At 45.5% G+C, this 9,801-nt stretch overlaps 1 protein-coding gene across 3 annotated transcripts in view; it reads left to right on the forward strand.

Moving 5' to 3' along the window:
• Positions 1-6,633, forward strand: part of numbl (NUMB like endocytic adaptor protein) — a 67,129-nt gene extending 60,496 nt beyond the window's left edge. For all 3 annotated transcript variants that reach the window (XM_008292164.1, XM_008292165.1, XM_008292163.1), the window contains exons 8-9: positions 2,701-2,880; positions 2,995-6,633. In XM_008292164.1, coding sequence (XP_008290386.1) covers positions 2,701-2,880; positions 2,995-4,136 — 1,322 coding nt within the window. In that variant the 3' untranslated portion in view covers positions 4,137-6,633. The remainder of the gene's footprint in view (positions 1-2,700; positions 2,881-2,994) is intronic.
• The last annotated feature ends 3,168 nt before the right edge of the window (positions 6,634-9,801 follow it).

A 9,801-nucleotide genomic window follows, 5' to 3' on the forward strand; every position in this document is an offset into this window, starting at 1 on the left:
CCCAGTGAACCCCGTTGATTAGGGTCCCAACCATGGAGTCTGGGGAGGGAACAAGAACTGCAGAGCAAAGGGGCTTCAGCAGCAACAGAGCAACAGTTTAACTCACATTCGTTTCATCCACAGCAGTAATAACTGCCTTTAGTCGTTCTAAAACACAAACAGTTATGCTTCCTGTTGCTGCTTCTCTTCCACTCCTGATGTCTTATTTAGCAGTTGTGTGAAAATAATGGTTCCCCAATATGAAGCTACACTATATTAAATTCTTTCTTCACTTTAACTCTGAGACAAATTGTACCATTAACTCAACAGTGGTTTATTATGGTGACCTGCATGAAGGGAAGCGTCCAAAGAAAACAAACAATGCTTCAGACGGTGTAGAAACGTGTCCACTTACATGATGTTTACACAGTCCCTCAGAGGGAATGGAGTCACATTTTGCTTCAGTGTTGTGTGTTTTTCCAATTAATTAACTATAGAAAAACACAAGAGAAAGACTAACTTGTGTGTCAGCAGCAGGAAGCTGGTTTCAGAGACCAGACTGACACCATTAATTCCTCCCACTCAGTCTCACATCTCTTTCGTCAGATATCTGATAGAAAGTTTGAAAAAATGAACTTAATAAAACTGTGTTTACTAGCTTCTGTACAATAGGCATGAGCCTGAGGTTGATGATATTCACTTGCTGATGCTGAAGGCTCCCGTTAGGCCGTGGCACCGCTGACTTCCTCCTGGATCCATGTTTCATTTACTACACGGTATCAGAATGACTCACGGTGGAATCAGATGGGATCTCGCACTTGCAAACACAAAAAGGAATGCTAGATTAGGATTTTGCAAACTCAAATGTGTTCTTCCATAGAAGTCAGGGAGCACTACGTGGACCGCATTCCACTTGCGTCACGGTTGTTTGTTGGAACGTTATTACATTTTCCATTTGGCTTCGGCGTGGCATCGCTGACCTCCATCTGAAGAGGTCTGACTAATCACATTACCTAATAAACCTTCAGCACCTCTCTGACGGATTTATTTTCATACTTCCATGCAGTCAAGGTGTAATTCTTCTGTTTAATCGCGACGCGTACCTTCCGCAGACTGCTTGGCAAGATAAAAAGCAGTTCAGTGAAGTGCTGCTGTTGCTGCTATTAGCGACGGCGCTGATGGCCGCTGTCTGTCTGAGAGTCTGAGAGCTCTTTGCTTTTCCTTTTTTTTTTTTTTTTTTTCAAAGGACAATTAATATTAAGTGACTTGGCCCTGACAGGTTGACGCACACATAAGACGGAAACACACACACACACATGTGGACACACCCTCTCGGTGTGGTGCCACAGGATCAGAGAGCTCAGCAGCCACGCTGATTATAGTCATTAGGAGAGATGAGAGAGAGTCGCTGCTATGACTGGAATACTAAACCACAACATCCAACAGCCACTCTCGCTTTATTTCTCCTCGTCTAGCCTTTGATTTCCATCTTTCGCCGGTGATGATTAGCGTATATATCCAGTTGTGAATCCTATACACACAGTCCTCCCTCTCTCCTTTCAGATGCACTAAGTAGTAGCAGCCGATTCCTCTGCCTCCCTGCTCCCTTGTGACTCCCTGAACAATGTGCGTATTGATTTGTGCGGTCAATCAGCTGTCCTGGTTAGCCTTCAGCCAGTCTTCTCCTTAAACCTGCCACCGCACTGAGGAAAACACACACACACACACACACACACACACACACACACACGGTTCGACTCACATGAAGAGCTTCGAGTGCCTCTGAACTCTGCGGGACAATGAAAGGGCAGGAACAGAGAGGGATCGCAGGGTCGGTCTTGGCAGAGCCAGGCACAGAGAAATCTTTAATGGGAGCCCTTACACATGCCTCCAGCGCCCTCTGCCCCCTCCAGCATAATTCAAGGCCTGTAGCCGTACAATGCACGCAGTTGAGAGAGATATAGCCGACGTGTTTTAGAAGAGTGGGCTTGAATTGCACAGCAGTAGGGCTTCCCGCACAATGGGCCCATCTGTGGCAAACATGTATTCATCTATTTCACTTTATTCCCACTCTTCTACGCATGCATGAGCGTGTTAAAAACTTTCCTCGAGTGTGAAAGAAGTCAGCTTCTCTACCAGGAAGGACAAGGAAAGATGAGGAACTAGAGGCAGGGAAGAAACAAATCTTCTGTCTGTGCGGTTGTGAAGGGACGGACCAGGGGACAATGAACTGGGAATTAGATATTATATCTATTTTTATCTGCGGTCTGTGCAGAAAAGGTTTAAAGCTGCAGTTCAAACCAAAGTCAGACAGTAATTTAATGCCTGACCGGTCAGATCAGTTACAGCTGGTTTCAAAACATGGATAAGTCAAATTCACCTTTATCTGAGATGTCCTAACGCACAAGCAGCACGAGGCACAACAAAACAGGCTGAAATCATCCTTGTGATTAGGTTTAAACCTTTTTTATTTTTAGCAAGTAGCACAATAGCATGTTTGTCTTGAGAAACTTGTGTTTTTTTCACCATCGTTTTTAGGTCAGTAGCAGCCAGAATCAAAGTGTTCATCTGCTCCAGTTTCTGTGCTTTTGATTCTAACTGGGTCTGTTACACAATTAAATAAATATTGTTTTTTTTTCCCTCTCTGTGTTTGTTTGTTCCTCCTCCTATCCCGTTCCACCTCTCCCTCCCCTCTGTGTGTCCCTTTCTTGCTGGTACCAGACATGGACATGGGAATGCCCTGCGAGGGAGACAATAGCATTAACGCCTTGTGCAGCCAGATCAACACCTCCTTCGCTAAGCCATCAGACGAGCTCTTCTCCAACCCCTCCATGTCTGCCAACGGCCCTCCAGCCTGCACTGTGCCCCCTGTTCTGCCTCCACCACCTGCGCCGCTGCAGGGTGAGAAAGGCTGCCTCAGATCGATAGTCATTTTGATTGTTTGTCAGCGTGGTCTTGGAACTCAGTGGTCAGAGAGTTTGTGCACTTTCTAAGCTTTTGCTTTATCCCTTGCAGCCACCTCCTCCTGGGTCCAAGCAGAACCTCCGCTGCACTCTCCTCCTCCCGTTTCCGTGGCGATGCAGATGCAGATGCAGAGCGGCCACAAGCGCACGCCCTCCGAGGCCGAGAGATGGCTGGAGGAGGTCTCCAAGGCCGTGAAGGCCCAGCAGACCCCTCCCCCAGGACCCACCATCCCCACCATCCCCGGACCGCCCCCCATTTCCAGCCATCAGATGTCCACTCAGGCGGTCCTGCCGGCTGCCCCAGTGTCCACTGTCCCCATGTCTCTTGGCACCATGTCCAAGCCTCTCATCTCGGGCCCATCTGCTCTCCCAGGTCAGGCCCCGATGCCCCTCCCACCCATGTCCATATCATCTGTCCCTCTAATACCGGGCCCTCCGGTGTCAGGCCCCCCGATGTCTCTTCCTTCCATGTCCATCCCCACCATGTCGGGTCCAAGCATGTCAGGGGCCCCCATGTTGCAGCCCTCCCTCCCCGGACCCCCAGGCTCCCTTCCGAGCTCCATGCAGCCGTTCCCCTTGGCCTTTGACACCACTCCAGCCCCTGTGGGAATGTTTGCCAGCCAGCCGGTCCAACCTGCTTTCGTGCCCATGCAGACCTACATGCCAGGCCTGGCGAGCAGTATGACCTATCCCAACGCCAGCGTGCCCGTGGTGGGCATCACACCGTCACAAATGGTGGCCAATGTTTTCTGCACTGCCACGGGCTCATCAGGCGCTGGAGGTGCTATGGGTTCAGCCAGTGGAGGATCCAAAGTGGCAGCGCTCCATTCCTATCCAGGAACATCTGGTGCAGCTGGACACAGTGGAGGCTTTTCTACACCTCCATTTTCTTCCACTCCACCACTGTCATCAGCCCTCAACGGCCTCCCGCCGCACAGCAGCGCCACATCGGCCCTCCAGAACGGGACCTCGGGCGGTGGCGGGAACGGTGGCAGCGGTAGCAGCTGGCCTCCAGAGGGCAGCCAACTCACAGCTCCGGTGGTCAGCGACTCTCAAGACGATGACCGCTTTGAGGCAAAGTGGGCAGCGCTGGAGTCAAAGCCAGCGCCTCAGCAGCCCGGGAACAAGGCGCCGGCTGCAGCAGCCAACCCTTTCTCCAACAATCTGCAGAAGACTTTTGAAATTGAGCTCTAAGCCAGACTTGGCCTCCCAAAGCTGTAGCACTAGTCCTGGAGTTGAAGCCCGAGGCCTAACTCCAGCATGTTTGCTTCAAATGGGAAGCCCCGTGCAGCCCAGCAATTTGCTAAAAGCTCTCATAGGAGTCAGTGCTACAATGATCTTAATTGCTTTCTTTCCTCTCCCATGCGAGACAGAGACAAACTTAGCAGTTTGCTGGGCTGCTGTCGGAGGATCAGGTCTCTAGCTCTCTGGACTTGATGGACTGAATCCTTCCACTCCACCCGCTACCTGCCTCTCTTCCCTGCTTTCACTTCTCCACTCTGGCTTTACTTTACCTGCTGCAGGCCCCTGGATGTACTGCATGTGCCTCCTCTGAGAACGTTGTGGCGGGGGGACACAGTTCGGTGGTTTCTTTCTTTAAAAGGGGACTCCACTCAGATGCATTCCAATCCCATGAGCTATTTTTGGCAGTTTTTGCTTGATTTTGGGTGGAGACTTTTAGCAGATGTGGTTACATCACACAAGATATGCAGAGAAACAGAGAAGCAGTTTGTCGGCTGATTGATGCTGATCTTAGCGAAGCACAGCAGAAGATTGGACACCTGAAAGGACTGGCCAACGATGTGAGACTCAACCCTACCCACCCAAAAGGACTTACTGACCAATAGTAGAGATTTATGGCCAAAATTATTTTATTTATTGTATTTTATTTTTTATTTTAACAAGTTATGTGTACTTAAAAATCAAAAAAATTTAAAGCAGTGTTTGAGGAGCATGTTGTTTTTTTTACCCCCTATATTTATTTTTGTTGAATCGTGCAGAGTAGGGACGCTACAGGTAGCAGGCGGTGAACAGGTGTGGTTGGGCAGTAGTACAGGGAACGCATTGTGGGAAACCATGTAACAGGAACCAAATAGTCGGGGCTGACAGTACAGCTGTGTAGTGTGACATGTCAGACAAGTGTATATAGCGGCATGTTTCTTCCGCCCTCACATATATATGCTCCACTGCTGCAGGGGCCAGCCGAGTCCGCGTGGCTTCACTTCGGCCGTGTAGCCCGTTTTCTGTTGCTAGCGCCTGCCTTCGAGGCCACCGGGACATGAAAAATCACTTCAGGATCTCCAGCACACAGACACTCTGGACACTACAGCACAGCAGTCCTCTGGACTCCATCTTCACCAGACAAACCCAAGGAACTTGAACAACTCAGTGGAAATGAAAAAAAAAAGAAAGAAAAACTTAACAACACTGTGCAACTGGTTAAAAAAAAATAATGCACTACATTCCAACATTCATGAATCCTTTTATGTGTTCAAACACAGGGTAAAGTCTCATCAGTGTGATTGTGTGTTCACCTCGACTGTAGTGTTGCACTCAGAGCAGATGATGTGAGGTGAAAAGAGAAGAGGAACGTGAGCAGATACAAACTCAGGCATGGAGAATGAAAAAATAAACAAAAAACGAGAGAAGCAAAATGTACCAGTAGAAGCGTAGATTGCCAGCAGAGGAAGGACAAGCTGCATGTGAGCGACTGGGGGAGAGAACGGGGCCGTACCTTTACAGAGCGAGACGGAGGAAGTCAGAAGGAAGGAACATTAGATAAGACGAGATAAAAGCGGGAGGCAGATTGTGCGGAAATATTGACAACAAAGACACATTCATGGCGAGCACAGTCTGCCGTCTTTATTTCTCGAGGCCGAGCTGCTTTCATTCGAGCGTCATCTTCCTCAACTCTTAAAACCTCAGAAACACTCTCGATCATATACGGAAAAAAAAAAAGCCGCTGATTGTATAATTGCAATCTCACAAGCAAGATTTCTTTTTGTGCAACTCCTTCTATAGTTAAAACTCCAATGCTGTCAAAAAAAAAGAAGACGCACCATCACAGAGTAGAAATGTTCTCTATCGAAGGGCTTTTCCACAGGTCGCTTCTGTCCGTTATGAAACCTGCGATCCAACCAGAGATGCTCCTGTTATGTTCCTCGGGAATTGAATTGTATGGATGTGGACTGCCACTGATTAGATTTCCTGCTCATTAACTCCCCACAGTTTAATTAGCTTATTTGGTCTCTTCCTGTGGCAGCGACCCCGTCTGATGGGATGGACGTTCAGAGAGTCTAAATTTATGAGCCACTCGTCTGATTTCTACCACCTCGGATCGTCTTTTGTTTTCTACACTTCTTCCTCTCTGAACAAAAGCTCTTCCTACCTTCCTTTCTCTACAAAACTCGACCGATTCACTCATGAACTTTTGTTTCATCCAAGATATATTTTAGCCCCCGACTCTTGTTTGCACGCCCTCCAAATTATAAATGTAGGTTAATTGTGTTCCGCGTTAAAGCAAACTAAATGACCTCATAAACTTGATTGTAAAACCATAGTTTAGTGATGGTAACAAAGCAAACCAGTGGAGTTTATTTTTAATCTTTATTTACAGAATTTTTGTATTTAAACCAACATATTTGTATTGTAATTACATTGTACAAAAGATAAATAAAGTAATATAATATTACTCCTGCTCATGTTTTCTGCTTTTCTCTTGTGACACTTTTATTCCTTTAGTTTACCTCCTTGTCTTTTATTCACACTTTCATTTCTCTTTTCATCTGTGCCTGCCTGCAAATGTTGTCTCTTGTTTTTGATCTTTTACTTTCCATCTTTATTTTCTGTGATCCAAAAGGTTTTTTTTAAACTGAAGCACAGGTGTACTTTCATCAGCTGAGGTTAGAAGAACGTCTTCCTAAATATTTTCTAAACGGAGTGCTGAGCTTTCAAACTTTATGATTTAAAGCAATATTTAGACTTTTTTTTCACATGGGAACATCATCACCACTTTAATATCTGCTGGATAAATATACTACAGTCAGGAGATTGTTGGTGTAATGTTCCAGAAAGTTTTAAACGACCAACTCAGCTCTGTTTAAAGGTAAGAAAAAAATTCCACCTCAGAGCATTTCCTAAACTAAACCATTGACGTGTTATATCTTGTTTGTTTCGTCTGTGCAAAAAATTGAAATGTCAAAACACCAAGTTGTGGTTTTACAGAGGAAATCAGTGGCAAGAAGAAGGTTTTATTTTTTACTTTGGGTTTTCTATCGATTAAACAAGCTAAATATAACATGTGAAGATTGCACTTTAGGGGTTCTACTGGGTTGTTTTGAACAACTACTTCCCTGTTTCCACTCTTTGTGTAAACTCAGTCGAGACCTTCTGGCTGTAGCTTCATATTTAATAACCACATTCACAGGGAACAGAGATTAAACTTCTCATCCAACTCTTGCAAGAAACCAAGTGAGCAAATTCCCTAAAACTATTCCTTTAAAGTTATTATCTGTCCTCACTGCCAGCTCCTGTGTATCATTCTTACACACTAGAGGTAAACAACCAAATGTCTGTGCTTTAAACAGCTGAGACTCTTATTATACTTGCACACCACCTCCTTCATCTCCTTCTTGTACCATGTCTCTCTCCTCTCCGGCTGAACTCTGTGGATGTGCTGCTGCCTAATCAGCGCTGTCCTCCAGTCAGTCGGGGCCGAGTGGTGCTGCTGCTGCTGCTCAGGTCACTAATGGAACCAGACAAGGCCTCTTTTCTTCTTAAGGGCCGTGAGAAAGCGAGCGAATGCTCACACACATACTGAGGTCTTGAGCAGTGCTAGCAGTAACTCTCACCCGGCCATTGTCCTCTGATCTGAGGACACAGCCCATGAGTGTGTGTTGTAGGCGAGTAAAAGAGGAGATCAGCGGAGCTCTGCAGGCTCACTTCTAAAGCTGCAGTGGACAGATATTTGTTTTGCAGTCATTAGGATGGATCACTAGTTTAGCAGTGCCTCTGGTAAATCCCCTGCTGTGCGAGATGCTACTCATATCACAATGAATTAACATGCAGCGTTAGAGAGTTCCTAATCAGTTAAAGTCACTCTGGTTTGAGGCCTTTTTGATCAAGGCTGTCTTCGCCGCCTTGCTCGCTGTACTGCTCTACATGACATCCCCTCAGGTTGAATTTTGAAGAATATTTTATTGCAGATTATTATCCGATACCAGAGCATTTAATAATTGCTACCTCATGGTGATGCTCTGAGCGTCAACACTGTTCTTCAAAGGATCGTGCAGAGATGCTGCCTGCAAAGAAAAACCACCGCGGCTCACCTGACGGATCAGCTGGTCTCAACAGGCACATAATATAATGTACATAGTGTATATATGCACACCTAAAGATATAAAATGAAATACCAAAAACAGTGCTGAGAGTGCTGATCATACATCTAAAATAATAATCACCTTGTTTGTTAAAAGAAAGACCTAAAACAGCACCCAGAGCTGAATCAAAGCAGCTTGAACACATGACACAAGACAGAAAACAAGGAAACACTTTGTTCCTTAACTCAGTAAAGACAGCAGAGTAAAATATGTGGTCAAAAATTCAATATATAACAACAACTTCAGCATATTGTAGCCTACATCCACATTTACTCACAAAGTCGACTCAAAAATGGCCACAAGTCGAACTTCTCACGTCACGTTTGACACTCTTAACCATTATTTAACCATATTAATAGAAGCAAGCCACACTGGTGCATAAAAGCGACCTTATTTTTCAATTTTTCTTTCAATAACAATATTATAGACACAAAAGAACCCAGAACTCTGAGCAAGGTATCTGAAAAGCACAATTCATGTTAGAAGAGAGCAAAAAAAAAGTGTATTAACCAGAATAATAAACACAGATGCAGTTACTTTTTGATTCTTCTGCCCTCGGACCCCTTAAATGTCTCGACACTGCTTTGGCCAACACTCTCCTCCTTCCTACAATCTTGATTCTAGGCTTCTATAAATGGAGGATCTTGCCCTGCTCTCCCAAACGCATCTCAAATGCAAGCAAAGAATCCGACCTTTATAATCACAAATACATTCCTTAACCAGTTCCCAGACACAGCAGCCAGTGAAGGTTCTGGCGTGACTCTTTGTCTTCGTTCACTTTTAGCAGCACGTTTGACCTCAGACTGTATTAGATCATGTCTAGATTTCACAGAGCACCAGGTAAGACATGTTTGAACTGATTCCTAACTGAACACTTTGTGTTTCCAGCTAAAAAAGATGATGAACATGCTGAAGGCTGGACTGTAAAGATGAACAAACCTCTAAGTGTTTGCCATTTTAACAGTGCTTCCTGTCCAGGAGGTGGATCTGAGGTAAACCATGATGCCACCATCTCTGGTCACTCGCTGTCCTGGAACATCAGCCACCTGTCACTCCGAGCAGACACACCCTTAATTATGCATAACGTCAAGCCTTAATGCAACGTAAATGGGTCAGTTATGTAAAAACGTACCTCTTCTGCAGCTGTCATGAACCGGGAAACCAGCTATAGAGGCCAAAACAGGTGGAAACATGTTTATTTCTGCTAACATTTTAACATGGAGGTCTATGGGGACTGAATCACTTCTACAGGCAGCCTCAAGTGACCATCCGAGGAACTGCTCTTCTCTTGGGACTTGTACTTCATGTTTTAGCAGCGAAAGTTGCTGCTTGAATTTTACCTGCTACTCATCATAATATCCACAATGTGACAGTAAGCCTGTTCACCATGCTGGTGTTAGCATTTAGTTCAAAGCACACACAGTCTTAAAGAAATCCTAGCAGAGCTATAGCCTCTCCTTGGGTAGCTGTATGTCTGTAGT

Source organism: Stegastes partitus, unplaced genomic scaffold, assembly GCF_000690725.1.
Source record: "Stegastes partitus isolate 25-593 unplaced genomic scaffold, Stegastes_partitus-1.0.2 Scaffold788, whole genome shotgun sequence".
Classification (NCBI taxonomy): Eukaryota; Metazoa; Chordata; class Actinopteri; family Pomacentridae; genus Stegastes; species Stegastes partitus.